The following is a 22737-nucleotide window of genomic DNA, read 5'->3' as shown; positions in this document are numbered from 1 at the left end:
ATTTGGGTTGTAAATGCTAACATTTTGTAATTGATTTTCAAGGTTTAAATGGCATGCGCCTACATCGGGACTAGCCTTGACAAGGTGGGAAGGCATTGCTAAAGGGCTCAGAATCTCTAGTTTGAATTCCTTCAGATTCTGATTATTAGTCTGTAAGGACTTGCTATCCTGTGCTTTGCAAAACAGTGTGCGGAGCCGAGCAAGGAGCGATGCAAGCAGCAGTCCTGATTGCAGTGTTAGCAGAACAACACTTCGACATATAGAAAGTAGCAGGCAGGGAAAAAGTGAGAAGATGGTAATATATATGGCCTACCTCAGAGGAAGTGGGTTTCCGTGTGAGGCCATTGTTATCGGCTTCTGGCACTGCAGAGGTTATATGGTGCTGAGAAGTTAAAATTGGCTTGGGTTTCCTACTCATACATAGTTTACCTTGCAATGTAGGAAGGCATACACCTTTTTTTTACTACTGTAACATAAACCGAAGGGCACTGAGGGATATAGTTGCAGAGTTAAATTACAGTATTGTAAGGCACATAAAACTGAAGTTAGCATGTTTTTAAAGTGCACCGACATTTTTGTTAAGTGTTGGCAAATACAAAAACAAACCGTGGACCATTAAATTAGGAAACATGATATGGGAACTCAACTTTATTTATTTATTTATTTATTTTTAATTTTTTTTTTTTATTGAAAGTATGAAAGTACCATAATGCTAAGTTAGAAAGGGTTGAGATTTTGGTCTTTTCTAACATCTCACTTAGAAGTACTATAAGTGGTGCAAAAACGACACTTGTTTCAATTTTAAAATAACTCCTCTTAATCAACAATGATCATAAATGGAACAGGTTCTGGTTTCTTCCAATTTAAAGATTTGAGGAACAACTGTCTAATGCTTATCATTATAGCTTAGGAAAGATTAGCTTCTATTCTGACACCTCAGTCAACTATAGTATCAATAAGCATCTGAAGATGTTTCATGTCATCTAGATTTTTGGGGACAAAAACAATAAGATACATCCATTACACAGTTGTATCACCTTTTATGGGGATTGTACTAGAACTGAAATCGAGGAAGTCTAGTCTGTTTAGTTTTGCAGTGAACTTGAAACTGCCTATTACAGCATTTCCTGCAACTTTGAGCTAATTTTGTTTCTATTAGGAAACTTTGTAAATGTTTCACTGTACTTCACGTTAAAGACATACCCAAGTGCGCGTTGCCAGTTAGGTATGGTGCAACACCGAAAACATCCCTTCCCTTAAAGCTTCTTATTCTGCTTAAGGTTGTATACATGAAGATTAAGACAATCTTTGGTCCAGGCTTTTCCAGCTGCGGTGATTAGTTATGAAAGACAGTCATAGCACAAACAGATGCCAGTCCATGTGTACAGTTCTCAGCTCATACCTCTTTACAGGAATACAATATTTATTTTCTATAGCATTACAGAAATAGGTCTAGGTTTTGAAGTGGGGTTGTGTGCACTTGTGCTCCTCAAAAACAACAACTATTACAAAAATAATTCAGCATTCAGCTCCTGCTGCATTCTCAAGACAAAATGTAAACCACAAACAATAGATAGTTTACTTCAATGTTTCCACCTTAAGTTCTTTGCCTTATTTAATTTACTCATACTGAAACACAATCTTGCTGTTGTACTCTAGTGTAGATGAGGTCAATTTTGCATATAAACTTCAAACGTTTTACTGTAATGAGAAAGCACAGATGTGCCTTTATTTTCCTTATCAGTTGAGCTTTTTCCGCTTCTTGTTGAAGGTAACTGCTTGACATGCCAGATGTTTCTGGAGCAGCGACATTGTTGTTTTCTTTCAGTTTTCTTGTTTTTTCTGACAAAAACTCTCTTGAACTTAGTAGTCAAATAGCAAATGAAACTGTGAATGTATGAACTCACATCTTGTGATTTCATCTCGTCTTTTTTTGTTTTCCTTAGCATAGTTGAGACCATTATTAAACAAATCCAGTGTTAAAAATGAAACCCATTAGATTGTACATTGATTTTATTTTTATTGACATTATGAAAAATGAGCTTAAAAGTCTGCTTTGGGCCAGAAACAGATGGTAATCTTTTTGACATTTTGTAGTTGTTGTTGTTTGTTGTTGATAAGGAAATTCTGTGTTTATTTCACACATTTGTGATAGTAAGTCCTTTATACTTCTTAGTACACCCAAAGTTCCTATAGCAACCAGTGTCCTCCAAGTTAGTATTCCAGCTGTATTTTATTGGCCTCTCAAATATGAATTATGTAATTAGACCTGTCGGTGGGAAAGATTATACTGATACAACTTAATGTATGTTACAAACACTTCCTGGCTTGATATGCATATCCTTGCTCTCGGTTCATATCAATCTTACACTCAGTTCCCGTAAAACAGTTGTTTGTCTTACCTTGAAGTCCCTCACAGCAAACAGCATGTGACCTCCAGAGGGACAGGACCGTAATTTACTCCCAGCCACCTCTTGCAAAATAAGACCTTGATAAATTTATAGAGTGGTTGCACTCGCATGAGATGGTCTGTCTGTGTGACTCCGGAAAACATAGTCTCTTCTCAATTTTATTTTGTTTTATACATCATTCTTCATGATTTGGTTTCAGGAGCACTATGCTGTCTGTCATTATTCATTCACTCATTAAATTAATATCTTGTACGAAATTAAAATAAATTGAAAAACCCTTAGCTGTTGTGAATGTGAACAGATCACCCCAAAATAAACATAGTTCATTTGAGGAATTGGGAAGATTAAAAACCTTTTGATAATATTTTTCAGTGATGGAGCATAAGGTTGAACTATTATTATTATTTTGACTATATTTAAAGAAATTCAAGCACCTTTGAATGGTGTATAAAAACTAATGACCTTCTGGAGCTAATAGTTTTTTCCCCTCACAATTCTTGGCTCATGCAGATTTATACTTATAAATGCAGTGTTTTAAGTCATGAGCATATGTGTTTGAATTGAAAAGAGCAGGGTCTGTGTAGGATTAAAAGAGTATTCAATTAAGCAAGACACAATATAAATAAAGACTGAAGTTGTGATTTGAATCATGTAAGTAGTAGATTAGTTTTACTAGTCTGAAATGGAGAAAACCACACACACCTAAAACTGTCTCCTCAATGCTGTCCGTGATCAGCAAAATAGCTGTCACAGAACCAAGCAAAACATATATCTTAATGCCACCTGCAAATGCGTGAAACTGAGGATTTTGGCACTAACAAGGAATAACTTAGATCCAGTGACTAAAACAAATGGGGTGTGATGACCAAAAGTAAGCAAGCCATTTATGGACTGTTCCACTCAGTAACCATAACCTAAACTACCCAATCACTGTAAACATTAGCTAGGAGTGGAAAGGGATTTTGAATCAACGTGAAAACTGAAACCATCCAGGGTGTGAAACATCACATTAATACTTGTGTGTTTTTCCTAATTATTTCACTGTTTTATATGTGCCCACAGAAACAAAAGGAAAAGACACCCTGGGGCCTGAAGCTCAGCCACAGGAAGCCGGATATAAAGGTGAGCCCAGTTTTTTATTTAAAGTGACAGAATTAATCTGTAAACATTCAGATTTTACAGCATACATCTATGACATCATCAATTCAGTTTCTGGATGGGACTAGTTAGTGCCCTACACAGGTGAATCACAAAGGGTGGCCATTTAACATCTAACAAGTGTTAGAGAGCGCTGGTCGGGGTTAAATCTCTTGATGAATCCTACTCAGTTGGTGTCTAATGAAGTCAGGTTAAGTTCAGTACTGTGTGGGTCAATAATTCAGTCACCCACAGTGATTTAATTCAGCAAGAGAAGGAAAAAAGAAAGTCCTGTTTTGGTAGCAAGGTTTGCAAAAATGAGGAAAAGTAACAACAAAATATATACATGCTTTATTTAGAGCTTTTTTTTGTTAGATCTGAACACTTCCACTTCTTTATGTTCTTGTTTTGGTGTAGGTTTTCATCATAAAACTGTAACAGATGAGTCTATAAAGATCAATGTTTTATAGATATTTAGTATTAATGAGTTTTTTAAGGTCTCTACTCCTTATCTTTTATTTTCCATGGCATTAAAGAAAGTTTAAAAATAAAGATGTAAATGGGTTTCAGACGCGTGGTGTGTCCTCATAAAAGGTGGGCACGGTGAGCGGCTCCTATTAGTCAAAACTGTCATCCTGTGAGCACAGGCCCAGCACGGGGGCTTTTGGTTCACAAATTTGATCAGGTAGGATCTGAGAACATCAATTCATGTAGGTTTTTTCTGCCAGCTTGCACTACTTGCTCTATACTGCCAGCATAATTGTGACGCTGGGAAACGGGGTATTAATCAGTCTTTGTCAGGTACTTCTACTTTGACATCTCCAAGACATTTTCAAAACACTGGCAGTTTTTCTACTTGTGTGTTTGCAAATAACACACCGTTTGGGGATGTTTATTGAACTGTCTAATGCTAATCAGGGTCCCAGCGTCAGTTTACAGAGTATTGTCTCTCAGTCTTTCACTTGTGTGCTTGTTTTTCAATTGCTGGATTTTGACATGGCACTGGGGAGCTGGGTGGATGATCACCTGCTGTTGCAGACTAATGGAAACATTTTCCGTTGCAGCCGGCTCATTCGCATTCGGCAGCCCAATCTCGTGTGTCCCAATGGGAGGGGGAAGAAAGATTATGATTTCAGAATGAGGTAGTGACTGTGGCATCTGCTCCGTGAATTCCTGGAAAACAGCACCAAAGCTGACAAGGAAAATCCAGTCTGTTTTTTCATTGCAGACTTGTTACACATTAAGGGTCATGTTAAGAAGTAGTGTTTCTTTTGGGAGCAAAATCGTATTTGTCTTGGACATATTTCTCCTAAGGTACAACTAATTGAAGCATTCTATGTCCACCAATCAGAAAACTTTCTGTCTTGTGGGGGGGAAAACACGGTACCTTTTTTTCTAGAGTCTAGTTTTCATAGTGGAGTTTATCTGTGAAGCTTTAAAACATTGTAATTGATTGTCTGTTAATGTTACAATCAAACATACAAATATTTGTAATAAACCCAACTACACTGAATTCACTTTGATATTGTATGTGTAGTTTTTGGTATCTACAGTTAACCTGGCTACAGCATACAAACCACATAACCCCAATCACTTTAGTTCTCTGAGTTTAAGAAGATGCTTGAAGGCCGTGTTTATAGATCAATTGAGAAGCTTAAGAAACCCTAATAAGATGTTCCCCAAACACATTCAATAAAGTGTAATACCAAACGTCAGAATGGTACTGTTGGCTCATGGGATCCAAAAATTGTTGTATTACAGCAAAAGCTGATATTTACAGGCACTCAGGCTTTTTTCCCTGTTTTCTGTCCTTTGTTTTGTAAGGATGAATGTAACCCTGGACTCTCAAGTCTCTCAAGGAGCACCTGGCTCGGTGCAGTGCTTTTATAGGAGAGGTGGAGTGAACTGGCAGTGGTTTAGGCCCTTCTGAAAGTATTTATGTACATAGCAACGGCCGATTCTGTGTACAGCATTGTTTCCCACTAGACCTCAGTGGGAAGCAGCACCACCTATTCAGTGTGTTGCGCAAGGACTTGACAGTCCCAGAAACAAGGCCTGCTTGAGTTAACATTGCCTGAAGGGGTGGGGGGATTTTCACAATGCAAAACAAATTAAAGGTTTTGAATCCCTTTCAATTTTTTTTTTAGTCTTTTCCAAATGTAAGTCTCACCAGGCTTTTCAAAACAACTGAATCACAATATTACGATATTACCACATGATTGGAGTTTTAACATTTGGTTTTCTAAAAGTTAGCTCTGCCGGACTTCAGTTTAAGTTTTTAAGGATCTTGCTGTTGGGAAATGATGCAGGTTAAAATGGCACCAGATGACTTCGTTTTATCTGAACTTCTGAACAGGAATTTACACTTGGGTAGTAGTTCATATGTAAGATGTTTTTCAGATTGTATGCACGAAAAACATGAAAAGGCTTGATAATGTGCAAGAAATTAGTTTCTTTAAGACGTGGCCTGCCTTTAAACTCCTCCCCTTAGGGCTTTAATTAGTCATGGTTAGCGTATTTACTATTTATAATTGTGACTGAAAATGATCTTATAAAAAACATGCTTTGCAGATGTCACATGATCTTGTTTAACTTGATGTCCCTGAATGGTAAATGTTGTTTTATTTGCACATTAGAAAGCATTGAGATATTTGTTGGTACATTTGAGATTTTCTGTTCTTTACTGACCTGTGGACTCTCTGGGGGAACTGGGGCTGTGAACTGTTTTATGGTTCATTTGATAGTCTTTATATACACGTCTCAGCAGTAAGCCTGCCAAACATGTTTTTTTTTGTTTTTTTTCTCCACCGTGCTGTATCATTTATTTGACTGTATTTCTGAGCTGCACTGTTAGTTGTAGGATTTAATGGGATGAAGCATTCCATAGCATTTCAAAGATTTGGCATAAAAGGATGCAAATTAATACTTACCATGAAATTACTTTATTAAGAGTAGCGGGAAAAAAATATGTACGTGTTAGAGCATATGTTTGCATATACATACATACTCTGTTACAAGAAGTCCTAGTAAATTGAGGGAGAATGCCCACGTGCCAGTTAAAATCATCTGTTGTACTGTTTTCTTTAAAAACATTAAAAAATAATTTTGTATAAACCTAGTGGTTCTTCTGCCTTCTTCCTTAGAAGATTTAGAAGTAGATTTGCCAGTTTCTCAATACTTTTGATGGCAGTTTATCCTCTGTTGTTTAGCACCCTAAAACAATGCAGAAACTAACTGATTATTCAAATCTACAAATGTAAGCAGAGTACGATGATTTATGAACCAGTGCCCATTGTTTTGTGCCATAGTCTGTCAGTGGGGAGTGGCAGGCGGGTTGTGTGGCCGCACTCTGTGTGCTCTGGGACCCAGGAGGTCGGAGGTCGGCTCCAGGTCAGCGGGGCGCTTGGCCCTGCTGCTCCATTGCTGGCTCTGCTCTGGGAGCTTTAAAGAAGTGCTTTCAGTGAACAAGAGGGGCTGTTTTCCATCGGAGGGGATCCCTGTGTTGTGAACTCAAAGGCAGAACTGAAAGTAGCCTCTGTTCTCTGCGTTGCGGAAGTTAAAGCTCAAAAGGAAACGCACCGTGCCCTTTGAATCAGATGTATTTTTCTTGGCCAGTAGGGCGGTGTATCTCCTGTAGGTAAGCAGTTTGTATTTTTTAACAGACTATCCAGAACAGACCCTGGTGACTACAAATGTGTGCAATTTTCACTTGTAGGGGTTTGTGCAAAGGCAGGACCTGTCATTACAGAGGCAGAACAGATGTCCTTGCTTCTGTTTGCATTTCATGTTGATCAAAATGTGCTTCTAATGACCTGAACACCATTCATGTTACTGAGCAGGAAATCAGTTCGGTACATGTCTTTAGTATATTGTCTACATTACTTTTCACAATAATGCACAAATTAAGGTCTTAATGGGAAGAACTGGCTGCTAAAGTCAGGCACTAAATTTGGTCCGGGTTATATTTTAAACCTTGTATGAACTACAGCTGCTGTTACTTCCCAGGTTAACTATTTACTTTGTTACATCACATAAGAAGAAGCTAGAGATGGCCGCTGCAGTATACCTTTAAAAATCAGAACAGCAGATTTGTTCTGTGGGACTGTGAAAGTGTGTGTATCGGAGGTCCTTGCTAAGTGACATCTGGTTTGTGTCCTCTGAGGGAATGGCTACTCACTGCTGGCAGCCTGAAGGCTCCCCCAGCTGTCCCTGTCACGCGGCTCCGCTGCTAATGTCTGAGATGGCTCAGCTCTCAGAGGAAAGGTGAAGGACTTGAGATGTTGTGTAACTTTCAGTAGAGGTGCAGCATTTTGCTTACATTCCAAAAGCACAGTATTGTAAAATACAGCTATGTTATAAATGGAGAAGATAAAGCCATAAATAAGAGTTAATGTGCGTCTTACATTCAATCCACCAAAGCTTGTTCTCTTTAGATGTATTTTAAATCATGCAGTCTGCTTTTCAGTGATTGATTTTTACATGGAAATTGAATATTTCAAGGCTGACCTAAAAAAAACTCTGCTATAGCGCTTATCAGAAGCCAGTGAAAGTTATCCGTTTTGCCTCTTCTTTAAAGCCATTTTTGTATTGCTCGCTTTTGTGAGACTAACCTTGCGAAAATCTCTCTATTTGCGTGTCGAGATCTGCAGCCAAACCAAAAACACACATACAACAATCACAAACACACACTTAAAATGAGTCCGTAATATGTTAAGATCTAGATTGTAAAGTCTCTTAAATATGATATGGGTGTCGTTCATTTTCTTCGCAGTGCACGGGTACGATTCCTCTGAGCAAGCAGGGCCTGGAGTGACCTGTTCTCACGGCTTTGTCGCTTGTGTTTTCCAGTGAAGGACGAATGTGGTTCAGAAGCCGAAGATGAGCAGAACACTGACCCGATCGTGGAGGAGATCCTGCAGCAAGGTGACACGGCGGTCATCTACCCGGAGGCGCCGGAGGAGGAGCAGCGGCAGGGCACGCCCGAGGCTAGCGGGCACGACGAGAATGGTAACCAACCACACGCGCCCCTCATACCTCCCCATCGCACACCCCTCCGCTCCAGCTGCACTCCCGTTTCCTCTCCCCTATTCTCCTAACCATGGGAAAACAGCGCCATTAACATGTTGCGCTGAGAACAACAAATTCTCAGATTGTAGTGGTGATAAAATGGCGAATGTCCGTCATAAAGGAGGCCGTGTGTAATAAACTCAAGTCTTGCCTTCAGGTGTGTTCATTAGTATGTTAAGTTAATCACACAAAACGAAACATACTGCTCTGTAATGGTTGTTGTCTGTGTGGGTCTGGCCTATAAAAACACCTTTCTTTGGTTTCATTGTGCACCACGCAACACATTTTGCAGCCATTTACATCCCTTTTGTTTCACTTTAATTGCTTGCATTTCCTCATTTATTTTACCTATGTGCTGTTAAGCCAAACAGTTATTTCTCCCCTTGAGGAAAAATAAATAAACAGCAGGCACACATTAAAAGCTTGTGGCATCTATTATCCGAGCCATTTTGAACATTCCTGTGTACCGTTTGTTTCAGTTAGGAAATGACAAATCGACTCTATTATTCTAACATGGATTTGCCCATTTGTAACGTTTTTACAGTCTCCTTCACCTTTGCTATGCTGTGAAAGTAATTGTTTAAATAAAACCAGGTTTGGAGTTTCAGGTTTGTTTTGGATTGTATTTTTCTTTGTTTTTATTTTTTAATATTTTATAAAGGTAGTTTGCTCCAGTGAACTTTAAAAAGTTGTATTTTTATAAAATCAAAACAAGCGTCAAAGTGATGCATAGCCAAAGTAATGCAGCCACCATTCATGGTGTGAAAAGCCTCTTTATGCACATGAACACAACTTTGACCCAAGTACCGGTTTCCAGCATAAAAGGGTATTTTAATTTTTTTTGCTGTTATTTCAGGAGCAATATCATTTATTTTCCTTTGTTCAAAAGGTAGTTGTGATAATACAATCCAATATTATTAAAATAATATTATGCATTATAAATAATGCAGCATCACAGTACTCCCGGATTATTGTAGAATTTGTTTTTCCAATTATCATGACACTATAATTTACTAGGGTGGCTACATTATCTGAGTAGCATGGATTACATGTGTATTGTAAAGAGGTAATTGGCCCTATTTTCCTTGGATACTAGTAGGTTGTGTGCTCTGTGGGTACTCTTCAAGCTGAAGCTTTTGACTGTGTTTGCAAGGTTACCAAGCCCAAGCTGTGAAACTTTGACCTTGTAAAAAGTCTGAGTTCAGCCTAGGAAGGCTGGCTCACTGGGAGCATGTAGCCAGTTTTTGGTTTTCTGTTCAACAAGAAAAGGTGCTGGGGAAACATAAAACTCACAATGGGATCCAACATTCCTGCTGCAAAGCAATAATACCTGTGGCATAAGAGACCTATAAATTAGTCGACCGGGTCTTGACCAGAATATATAATGATCTATAGTGAATGAGAGTTAAATCAGTAGGTGCATTTTGTCAAGACCAATATATGATATATCTGCACAGCTGGTTAAAAGCAGCCCAGTCTGTGCAAAGAATAACTGGGAGCACATTGTCTAAGAATTAAATAATTAAAACTACATAGTCTTCCTCAAATGAAGAATGGAAAAAAGGACAATACTCTGTATGCTGTATACAGTAGCTGTATGCAGTCAAATATTGTTTATCATTATTGCATATGACCTCTATGATTCACTGTATTTCCGTTTTCCATTTTTGCTTGTTGATGGAAATCAGCACGATTAAAAGTGAATTAGAACCAGTTAAAGCTGTCTTACATTATTCTTTTTAATAATAGTTTTATATAAATAGGTAATAAATGCCATGCAGTTTATACTTTCATTTCTATAAATATTCGTAAACCTTGGAGTTATTATTAAACTTTCATCCCCCAACACTTCAATTTGACAAAAAAATGAAAAATTGAAAACATCAATTGCAATCTCTAGAGATGAGTGAGTCTTTCATACAGATTCAAACATGTCAGGGCTATACAATAGCACTCCCAACTTCAATTACCATTTTACTGTGATCAGAGAAGCGAATTCCCCCCATAATGAATACATACCATTTTTAGATTTAATTTGATCTCTTTCCAAATCCTTTTCACAACATTCAAGCTCTGCCACCTCCAAGTAAATTATTGGTCTAATTTAACAATCCTCGACAAGGGCCGCACTTCGCCTTTTTCCAGCGTTCTTTGAATCGTGATCCCAGGCCTCCTTTTACAGACGAGCCCAGGACAGGCTCTGCAGTTTTTGCATCTGTAGAGAAGGAACAAAACTCTTCACATAGTAGTTTTTTCTGTAACAGAAATTTATTTGTTTTGTCTGTCGTCTCCTTCACAGGGACGCCAGACGCTTTCTCTCAGCTTCTAGCATGCCCGTACTGTGACAGAGGATACAAACGCTACACGTCTTTGAAGGAACACATCAAATATCGACACGAGAAGAACGAGGACAACTTTAGCTGCTCTCTCTGCAGTTACACGTTTGCCTACCGAACACAGCTAGAGCGTCACATGACGGCACACAAATCTGGCCGAGATCAGGTACACGTTTATCAGCAGTTAACTAATCCTAGAGCTTAATCTGATAGTATTTAAAGTATTCAGATGAATTGGTATGATCTTATATGTCCTATTCCCTCAGCAGTGTTTGTTTAAAATGCCTCATTTCCAGTTAGGCCTACATTTTTAAATACGTCCTTTGGATCCTGTATCTGTTAGCGTAGGAATATCATAATAGTGATGTGATGTTTTTTTGGTATAGCCCTGTATATAATTCCAGTGTTTCCAGAGTAATGTAAGATTGTAAAGCAATTTGTTCAACCAGACAGAAGCTTGTAGCAAATTATACCCATTGTTTGACACGGAAGGAGACTATTTTATCTGGAGTAAACAAATCTTCCCTCATTAAAATATATGTACATTATTTTGGGAGATCTGGATTCCCCTCCAGCTGTTCACTATAATACATTATATAAAGAGATGGCAAATGTCAATTGTATTAAAATGCACGTCAAAACATGGATGAGCATACTTAAGAGATGGAAAAGCTGACCAATTGCAGAAACCAGCACAGAGTAACCAATAGAAACGTTTATCAGACAAACTATTGATTATCGTATCAGATGAATGCAGAATGATCATGCAGATGTCATGTGACTAAGCAGTGCCTTGTACTTATTCGGTGCGTTTCTGTTTCCTTAATCTTGTAGCGTCATGTCACACAGTCTGGGGGCAATCGGAAATTCAAATGCACTGAGTGTGGAAAAGCGTTTAAATACAAGCACCATCTAAAAGAGCACTTGCGTATCCATAGTGGTAAGTACTACACCACCCTTTCAGCTGCTCACCTCACCACAAACATCACGGTCTCTAAGCCTGTCTAAAACATATGTTATGAGGTCATCATAAAAGACACCTCATTAAAAAGAATCAGCTAAGGCTAAACAGGATGGGACAAATGCTAAAGCTGTATTGCTAGATATGTAGGTCCAGATATTTGAATATTTAAATATATATACATATTTATTTTTTAGTGTATTTGTTTGTGTGAACAATTTGTATTTTGTGTTGCATGCAACTGGATTGCTCTTTGATTACCAATGTGCATTGCAATTAAAGCATATTTCCCAGAGCTCCAATCCAATCAGCCTTTATTGAATCATTGGCATGCATGAGGTCTAACTGTAGGTTTCCCTCTTTTATTTATTTTTCTCATTTTGAATTCCTTTCCCTCTGCAGGAGAGAAGCCATACGAATGCCCGAACTGTAAAAAGCGTTTTTCTCACTCTGGGTCGTACAGCTCCCACATCAGTAGTAAGAAATGTATCGGTCTGATGCCTGTGAATGGACGGCCCCGACCAGGAGTCAAGACTTCCCAGTGTCCGTCTCCTTCCCTGTCTTCGTCGCCCAGCACCCCTGCCAGAACACAACTCCGGGAGAAGGCTGACAACAGCAAACCGCTACAAGAGCAGCTTCCCGTCAACCAAATCAAAACTGAACCTGTGGATTATGAGTACAAGCCCATCGTGGTGACCCCTGGAATCAACTGTGCTACCACTTTGCAGAACGGGGTGTTCAATGGGGGAGCCACGTTGCAAGCGACGGCGGCTTCATCTCAGGGCGTGGTGCAAGCTGTGGTGTTGCCAACGGTGGGCCTGGTCTCCCCTTTCAGCATCAACCTAAGTGACATTCAGAATGTTCTCAAAGTAGCCGTGGACGGAAACGTTATTCGCCAAGTACTGGAGAACGCTCACATCAATGCCTCATCCAAAGAACAAGGAACAATTGGCTCAGTGCAGCAGGGAGGTCATTCCCTGATTTCTGCTATCAGTCTTCCCCTCGTCGACCAGGACGGAACGACCAAAATTATCATCAACTACAGCTTGGAGCAGCCCAGCCAAGTTCAAGTCCTGCCTCAAAGCTTGAAGAAGGAGAGCCCGAGTACTGCCGAGGTCTGCAAAACTGAGAAACTCCCTGAAGACCTCACTGTCAAAACAGAAAAAAGCAAATGTCCCGAGACTGAAAAGAGGGTGAGCACTTGTCTTCTCTGTGACGACTGCCCGGGGGGGTTAAATGCACTTCAAGAGCTCAAACACTGTCATTTGAAAAAAGAAGGTGGGAGTCTGCAGGTAAATGGAACCGATCCAGAGAAATCAGATTCGACCATTTCGTCCAACCCACTGGATGGGACTCTATCTCCTGGTCAGCCACCCCTAAAGAACCTCTTGTCACTCCTCAAGGCATACTATGCCTTAAACGCAGAACCCACCAAGGAAGAGCTCTCCAAGATTTCCGATTCTGTCAGCCTGCCCCTAGACGTCGTCAAGAAGTGGTTTGAGAAGATGCAGACGGGGCAGATCTCACTGGGAGCTCCCGGTACCTCTTCTGAACAAGACACGCTCCCACCAGAATGTGATCCAAATGAGACCGCTGTCCCTTCCGTCGGAGCAGTGCAGGACAGTACGTCAACCGCGGAAAAGCCACTTACCCTGACCGACTCCCAGGTTATCTCCGTACAGCCCTCGAGCGTGACCGTTAATGGGTCTGGAAGCAACACACCTCCCCCGTCACCACTAAATCTGTCCTCGTCCAGGCCTGTCGTTGTGAAAACGGAGGACGGCGCCGAGGACGAGGCACAGGCAGAGCCCCTCGACCTCTCACTACCAAAGCAAGCCAGAGAAGACATGGACAGAGCCGCCGGTACCAGTGTTTACCAGAACAGTGTTTACTCCGTTCAGGAAGAACCCTTGAACTTAACTTGCACAAAGAAGGAACAGCTGCAAAGTGACACTATTAATGCAAGCCCAACTCCTGTTTATGTTACCCCACCAAGTGCCAATCCTATTAACATTGCTATTCCCACAGTCACCACTCAGTTACCTACGATTGTTGCCATTACCGACCAGAGTAGTGTTCCTTGTTTACGGGCCCTGACAACCAACAAACAGACTATTTTGATCCCCCAGGTTGCATACACCTACACCACTTCAAGCAGCAGCCCAGCAGGATCTGAAACCCCACAGAAAACCATACAAATAAATGGAAACCAGGTTTGTAAACAATAATGTGAATAGCCTATTTGATAAAACGGTTAAGTGTGTTTAAAATGTATTCTACAAGATGCAGCCCCACTCTGTCCCGGGGGGCAAGCAAGAGGTTTCAGGAGAGTTGGTTCTTACTCTCCAAACTGGAATTCAAACCCATTGTAAGAGCATGAGTCGAATGTGTTCTGCATGAGCAGGGTGACATGAGAATCGGGTTTTACATTCAATTCACTCTCTGATCCTTATTTAAATAAATCACCTCAGGCGAATGGCATTACGTCACCACCAGCCCAGCCCTCGGAAGAACTTCTGATAAACATTTTAGAAATGGAATTTGATCTTTAAAAAAAAAAAAAAGTTGGATGGTGATTACTTGAGTTTATAAACTATGTATTTATTAACACACTTGAGAGTGTAATAGCAATGTGCTGTGAGAAAAGGACTCTTAATTAGATGCACACCTTGCATTGTATATTTTCAGTTGAAGACATGGCAATTCACTTTGCCCTCAGGGAGAACAGCTACACAAGGTATTCTAAATAACACAGCCAAGGGAGACTGGGCATCTCATACATATAATGAGCCCAAAAAATCAATCTCCCAACTGAGAATGAAGGAAACCTGATGAAAAACTAACACCATTAAGTGCACTATATGTACACTTTATTACTTTACTATACAGAAAGTGTACTTGGTATATACTGATTTATAGTATTAATACTTGGTATATAGTAACATAGTGTACTTTACTACTTCTACAAGAAAGTGATTTTGTTATCTAGTAGCGTCATGTTGATTTGAGTATAACATTGATCTTGTATCGACTGTTGCATGAGTCGAAGGATAAGCCACATTGGATATTGTAGTGTATTCTGCACACACTGTGTTTTATCTTAAAGCAGTGCATTCGGTAATTATTTGCAACGAGTGCAGTCTAAGGTAATGTTTAAATTAGCATATTCATATTTAAAATGCTTATCTTTAGAAAATAGTATTTGGACCTTCCTAACCCTACAAGCTAAATGTATGTCTTCTCTGGAAACTCCTCTGTTGCGTACATATTGGTATGTGAGTTAAGTATTCATGATGTCTGTATGAATGTGTTCTCCTAAAAGAACATCAACTGAAAATTGGAATAGCATCAAATGTGCCTTCTTGAGAATAATAGGAAAATTAAATAAAAACTTGCATTAACTCACCTTAAGTACCCCTCCTTAAACGTTTTATTTATTTAGCCCACTCATTTTGTGTTCCAAGGGCAGGACTTTCATAGTTGTTGCCAATCCAAATGCCATCAAATAAGTGATGTGTTGCAGATAACAGAGTGTATTGTGTAACAGAGTGTAATTTCTTTACATTAAATTTTAACTTAAGAGGTATTATAGATCCCTGGAGAACGTTTCATAGAAAATCACTGGTGTGAAACCAGATGTCTTGGCAGCTCTCCACTAAGGTCATCTATTGCTGTAGGGCTGGGTTCCACCTATCTATTCCAATTTGGAAAGGTTTCCATATTTCAGCTTAAGTAAAGGGTGGAGAAGGACAGGCCCTGGAAAATCTGTGGCATCTCATAACTCTTAGAAACGTCTCTTACTATTATCGTGAACCTTTCGCTTTGGAAATGGTGAATATAGAGGTATAAACGGCAAGGAAACTAGATCCAGTTCGTGCACAGGTCTTAGATGGCGGTGGCCCAGATTTTGTTTGTAAGGAGGAGTGACAGCAGCCTCTACAGTAAAGGGCCTGGGCGTATCCTGGCTCTTTAGAGACATTTCAGTAATCTGCTCCTCTTTACAGGCAGTGGATGCAGACCAAAAAGGAGCGACTTTGCTGCCAAGAATAGTTTAAACATTATCAGGGGACCTCCTAGAATTCTTTCCACTCGAATGCCGAGAGTGACTTGGATTGTGATGTTGCTGGAATGCGATCGCCACGTTCAGAGCGCAGTTCAAACTGTACTGGACTTCCAGCTCTGTTTTGGGGTTGTTGTTTTTTTGCTTCTTTATTGGAAGTGCAGGACCTTATCGCTTGCTATTACACATATTCTATGGCGTTTCCCTGATTGATGTTTTTTGAGTCGTTTCTTTGGTTGGTTGGATGGTTGTTTTGGCTTTATTTTGGTTTTGAGCGTACGACTTTGAGAAGGTTAGGTGAGATGTTCATCGTTGCAAGATGAACTGTTATGAGGGGCTGTAGTTCTTATATCCATGGAAGGTTTGATCATTTAACACAACAGTTTGTTTTGACATGGCCATTTTGTTGGAAAAAGCTTCTGAAATATCAGATGTGTTCTTGTTTGGAGAGTATTGGTTCAGTGAGTGATGGCAGTATGCTCCGTAGTGTCCCTGTCACCTGTGTAGTGTAAACAGAGGACTGCTGGTAGTTTTTCACTTCATTCAGTGTGTGATAGTGGTGGCAAAGGGCAGTTCAGGCCCACCTCTCTGACACAGTGTCTGAGTGTCAAGTCTGGGCTTCTCATCTGGGCTGTGCAATTACCCTTTATTGGTCGTCCTGTCTTGGGGGACAATTACCAGCCTGTGTTGCTATCACTGTGAATCCTTCTCTGTCCAACACCAGTTGAAAAAGAAAGAAAACATTTTAAATATCCCTGTGATTTAAGTTTTAATTATTACTCCAGCAAAACAAAATTATCATTTTTATACATGTTATTCTAGTATTTTGTACTATTGCTGTTACAGGGGAGGTATTTTAGGTTTCTGCAGTTCAGTCAGAGCCTCGAGGTGTTTGGTCTCATATGTGGAGTGGTCTTTAGTTTCAGTAACCTTCGTAGAACTCGGAGTGAATGATAAAGACTTAAATCTGTGAAGTTTTGTCAGCAGTTTGGCTGTTAGTACACTGGTTTTTCTTTACTTTTTATTTCACAATGCTTTTGTAAACGGTTGAGTTTCCACTTATTCACTTGTGGCAAATGTATTTACTCATTGCATTAAGGTACAGGATGAATTCCAACTATGTATTTGTATCGTTGTGCTGCCCTTCAGCTGAGTGGGTTAGTATTGCACACTTACAGAGCACAGCAGGGATCTGCTACACTGGTCCTGGACAATCATGTTGTTTTCTGATTTCTGTTCCAGCTGAACTGGGAATTATTTAATTGAGGCTATTATTTGCTTAATTAGTACAAGTAAATATTTTAATCCAAGTATCTACTCTGTTAATTAAGTATCTACCTATAAATGTCAGCTTTAAAAACCTACAGGGCCAGTCTTGCAAACACGTGGGCTTTAGCCACCCACATGCTAGCAGCAGAGTGTGAAAGTTGAAGTTATTTCTATACAAGTTATTTTTGTTTGACCATTTGCATTGATGTGGTCAGTCTTAATCTTCATATATGAATCCTATGCAGTGTGTTCTACAGTTTTGATCTCAACCTTATTTATGTGGCCTTGATGTGCTGATGCGCTTTTCTTTTTTGGTTTTATCAAGTTACAAACCTGACTGCATTGGCTTCTTAATGCTCCCACTCCCCCCTGACCTGAGAGCCGGGATGCAGGTGGAGGTGAACGGCAGGGGACACTATTTTGGGCGAATTTAAATACATTGAGTGTTGTTCTTCTGTGGAAACAAATGTGCTGATTCATTCTGAGTGTGGTTCAGTGAGTTTCCTGCCTGAACCATCGCTTTGCTTAATTAACGACTTCACATATGTCTGGGAGTCTCAGCCCTGACTCCAAGACTCCAGGGTTTATTACTATATAAGCATATCTTATATATAATGTATATCTTAGAATGGCATTGCATTCTTATTTGATGTATAGATTGGGATCACAAAAGTGTCTACAGTAGAAAATGAGTACAGTAGGAGTGAGGAAAGTACTCACTTTAATCATAAACTCATCAGGGCTGTGTCTCGTGTGGAAATTCCAGCAGAACAATTGCTGGATGCTACCTATTCATTCTTTGGGCAGAAAGAATGATTAGTTTGTGTGAGAAAAACACTGCTAATATAGTGCTGTGTGAGTGGTCTACATCTGAAAAACGTTGGAATTTGAGTCTGCATGAAATGTATATGTATATGTTAGCACATCAGAGGTCAGAGATCTTTTGCTCTCTTAACATAAGGTATAACCACATCCGTGCAGCGAGAGTTTTGCATGTGTGATTGGTGTCATGCCTTTTTTTGTTGCCTTCTCGGTGACCCCGACGTTCCTTTTTCCTTTTTACCTTAATAGGAGGAAAGGCAAGACACTAGCTCCGAGGGCGTCTCCACTGTGGAAGACCAGAATGACTCCGACTCCACTCCTCCGCGGAAGAAGATGAGGAAAACAGAAAATGGAATGTACGCCTGTGACTTGTGTGATAAAATATTCCAGAAGAGCAGCTCCCTGTTGAGACACAAGTATGAGCACACAGGTATGTGGAAAGTATAACCTCAGAAGGGCAATTTATGACTGCAGTTGACTCCTCTGTCTGCTGTGTTTCGAGACATTGCATCACTGTGCTCCGCCGAGGTCCAGAAAAATATTAAACTAAGTAGAATTGACAGGAGTATAAAAATGCAATATCATTACCCGTGACATGCTTTATGCATGGCTGAAACTGCCCTTTCCACAATTATTACCCAACATGCACTGAGAGCATTGTAAATTCTTCCCCATAATATCGGTAGCCAATCGTTGCACCTTTTTAATTAAACTTGGAAGTTGTATCGGGTCTCTGCTTGCAATTACCAATGTGCATTTGGTGAATTCAGGCATGGAGGGATCCAAGTACAACAGCAAATCACCCACCCTGAAGAATCATTCTTTTCAGCTGTAAAGCCCAAAAACTGGAAAGCAAGGAAAGTGTATTTGGATGGGATGAGATGAATTCATTATCTGCATTGCTAAACAGAGTGGTTATACACCACTACCATGGGAAGTATGGGATTAACAGTGAGGCTTTTTTGATTTTTGTACATTATTATTTGCCTTTTCTCTTTTAAAGCTTCCTCAAATAGTATTTATAGCGTTTTCCACTTCTGAAAACTCTTCATAACCCATCCTTTTAAAATACAATTCAAAATAAAAACTTTTTCTTTTAGAAAGAAACAAACACATTTCTTAAACGATTCTATACATGTACAGCGTCTCCAATAAAGTCGTTCCAATGAATAACCATACGTCTGGTTTATAGAAACTCGCTACAGCTTGTGCACTTACATATTGTTGTGAATTACTCTTCCTAGTGTAATATCTGTTACCCCCTTCTTGACAAAGAATAGATCAATGTTACTGTTATATCTGGGGCCCAGTGTAATGTCCACACAAATGACACAGCTGTCTCGATAATTAAAACAAGTTTCTCTGGAGCTTTAAGTACTCGAGCAGGCCTTTGTGTTCTCATGGCAAACATGTAGAAACCCCCTGCTCTTTGTAACGCTCCCCGTACACTTTAAGAATGTTAACCTTTTGTGGGGAGAAGCAAGACCACCTCAAATTACAACTGTGTGCAGGTTTCTGCCCTCGGGAAGAGTGTTTGGTTGGAGATGGAGGAAGCGAGACCATCGGTGAAGCTGAGTTCTTAACCACCCCTGCCTTTTCCCCTCTCTCTCCCAGGTAAACGGCCCCACGAGTGCGGCATCTGCAACAAGGCCTTCAAACACAAGCACCACTTGATCGAACACATGCGACTGCACTCGGGGGAGAAGCCCTACCAGTGTGACAAGTGCGGCAAGCGCTTCTCGCACTCGGGCTCCTACTCGCAGCACATGAACCACCGCTACTCGTACTGCAAGAGGGAGGCGGAGGAGCGCGAGGGCCCGGAGCCCGAGGAGGGGGACGGGGAGGCCGGGGCCGGGGCCCGGGAGGAGAGCCCCCCGGCGGAGCAGCAGTCCGACAGCAGGGCCACCTCCCCGCCCTCACAGCTGGACTCCGACGACCGGGAGAGCAGGGAAGACGAGGAGAGCGAGGAGGAGGAGGACGAAGAGGAGGCGGCCATGGTGACCATTGTGAAGGAAGAGTACGAGGAGGTGCCGGCGGGGGGAGAGGGGGGACGGGAAGACGGAGTCGCGGAAGAGGAGGAGGAGGAGGAAGAGGAGGCGATGGAGACGGAAGAGCTGCAGATCAAGAAGGAAGTGATGGAGGAGGCGGAGGAAAGCAGCGGCGTGGTTTTGAAAGAGGAGAGAGAAACACCTGATGACTGTGACAGAAAATGAAATGGACTGGACTCCTTTTCCTCGGAATGGGAGGGAAATCAACCGAGAGGAAACAGAACCACAGTTTGCTCTATACAATATAAGTGTTATTGTTGACGACACAGTGGCTCTGATGCTGTGTTTCAGTTCACTACTGTGTATAAATCCAGGTGTGCCTGAACAACTCAAAAACTAGTAACTTTTCCACATGAAAGATTTTCAGTGTTAGAAAATTGTTTGTAAAAATACTTAAAGTTTAACAAAAAAAATGCATATACTGACTTTGAAAGCTAGAATCAACAAGTTTTAGATAATGTTTTATTACTAAGACATCCTGGGTCATTTCTTTTATCAGTGTTACTAATTTCGTCACTCATGTTATAACCTTTTAAGCTGTACAGTTGGGAGAGATTTCTATACCTTTTTATTGCCAATGAAGTTTGCTAAATCAGTATTTTGTTAAGTTGGAAGAAAAAAAAACCTCTGCACTACAGTATTCCTGGTTTACCTAAGGATACAACATGCTTCAGTGTTGTCTACCCTTCAGTATTATCGCACTAGAGTAGTACTTATTGGTGACATTAGCCAATGTTAGCCTAGCATTTGTTTGTGGATTGTTAGCCTTAAAGAAAAGAAAAGAAAAAAATACGAAAAAAAATTAGATGATATTCTGGGGACAAATGTGGCGCCTGATACTGTTAGATTTTTCAAGCAGGGAGCAGAATATCAGAGTATTAAAGCCAGCATTTCTATTTCTTCTTTGTTACTTTGCAGTCAGTGTTAAACATTCAAAGGAAGGAAGTAAATAATTACAATACAAAGCATTTTAATCCCCCAGCCTTATGCAAGACCTGTGTGCTGTAAGTGCCATTGAACAGTGTTATTTTTAATGAATGGCTGTAGCCAGTCCTTGTTTTAATGTAGGGCCCATATTAACTAAGATTTGTTTGCGGTCTCTGTAGCATCATGTCTCAAGCCATTTTTAGCTCTTGTTTTACGTGCATCCCGGCATTTGGACTGAAGTAACTTTATTGAAGTGAGATGCATTTTCTGTTTTGTTTTTGTTTATATATATAAAAAAATGCATGTGTTCAGGATGGCTAGAACATTGAATGAGGAAAAAAATTACAAAAAAGATGTTGTGTAATTTTGCTGCCCTGGAATGTCTGTCTCTTTAGGTTCAGTGCACTTGTTAAAAGTTTGTGGCGACCTAGCCTGTACTTCAGATAACAAATGTTAGTGGATATGGTCCCAAAATATTAAGTGTTAGCTGGTTTTACCTGTCAGTATTATTTTCAGTTTGGTTGTTTTATCCTTTTTGTTTGTTTGTTTGTTTTGTTTTTTTTATGTTCATGCAAAAAAAGCGTGTACTGTATGTTTTCAACAATGGCAGTATTAATACCCTACTCACTGATATATGTACCAGTTTAGTTTTAGAAAACTTTTATATTTATGTGTCTTATTTTTATATTTCTTTATGGTTATTTATTACACAATGTAGTGTATAATACTGTAGTTTGTATTAATACAATAATATATTTTAGTATGAAAAATAATTTGGAAGGTTGTTAATAAGATTTCAAAGCCTGAAGTGAAGCTCGGGCATTTGAGGTTTGTTTTAAAAAAATAATAAAAAAAAGTATTATTTTAACATTTCAGCCTGTCTTTGACAGAACACCTAAAGAGAGAAGAATTGGAACCTGTTACCTTTGCATCCATAACCCAAGTTAGTTTGACTTTTACCCACTTTAATATGAAGCTACTGAATTTTTAAAACTAACTGTGTGTCTAATAGCATGAGACTTTGCTGTTGTATTGAAGGATTATCCGAACCATGGAGCTGTATCGTCCTTTTACAAAGCCAAAATTATATTAACATAACTTTTTTTATGTTTTGTGCCAACTGGTTACTTTATATGTCTATGTCAAGGCTACAACTTCTTTTATAAGTCCCTGTTTAATTCATGGTCATTTTTATAGCTTTGTTTTGTTAGGTTTTTTTTTTTTTTTTTTTTTTTTTTTATCTGACTCCCCATCTCACAATAAAATACATCAACAAAGCAGTCTTCATTGGTGATCATTGCAGGGTTCTGTTCAGAGGTTTATTGCATTCGAATAAAGTAAAATGCTCACCTGATGGGCCCTCTTTGAAAATGTCAACGTCGTGAGTGACATTGGTAGGAAACTGGGATCATGTTGTTGTTCGCCTGTATGAACTTTCATAAGCCTGGAGGAACTCATTTCCAGACTATTGAGTTGAGTAGACACCTGAAAAGTGATATGATGTATAACTATGTATATGAAGCGCATGTCCATGTTTCCCTTCTATTTCGTATTGCCGAACCTGTCGCAGATGTGTCCAGTTCTCTTATGAAACAGATTTGGTTTAGTAACCATGGATTACAGCTCTTTGGAAGACAGCCTAAAGCCAATATATAGGCAGGAAATCAAGTGCCTTGTAATTATTCAATTCCACTCAGGC

At 39.8% G+C, this 22737-nt stretch overlaps 1 protein-coding gene across 3 annotated transcripts in view; it reads left to right on the top strand.

The window, feature by feature from the left end:
- Window positions 1–22315, top strand: part of zeb1b (zinc finger E-box binding homeobox 1b) — an 89609-nt gene extending 67294 nt beyond the window's left edge. For all 3 annotated transcript variants that reach the window (XM_066717786.1, XM_066717785.1, XM_066717787.1), the window contains 7 exons: window positions 3474–3533; window positions 8397–8555; window positions 10915–11117; window positions 11786–11891; window positions 12315–14125; window positions 18313–18493; window positions 19678–22315. In XM_066717786.1, coding sequence (XP_066573883.1) covers window positions 3474–3533; window positions 8397–8555; window positions 10915–11117; window positions 11786–11891; window positions 12315–14125; window positions 18313–18493; window positions 19678–20276 — 3119 coding nt within the window. In that variant the 3' untranslated portion in view covers window positions 20277–22315. The remainder of the gene's footprint in view (window positions 1–3473; window positions 3534–8396; window positions 8556–10914; window positions 11118–11785; window positions 11892–12314; window positions 14126–18312; window positions 18494–19677) is intronic.
- The last annotated feature ends 422 nt before the right edge of the window (window positions 22316–22737 follow it).

This window comes from Amia ocellicauda, chromosome 2 (assembly GCF_036373705.1).
Source record: "Amia ocellicauda isolate fAmiCal2 chromosome 2, fAmiCal2.hap1, whole genome shotgun sequence".
Classification (NCBI taxonomy): domain Eukaryota; kingdom Metazoa; phylum Chordata; class Actinopteri; order Amiiformes; family Amiidae; genus Amia; species Amia ocellicauda.
The sequence above is the reverse complement of the archived record's forward strand: the minus strand, read 5'-3'. Positions and strand labels throughout refer to the sequence as shown.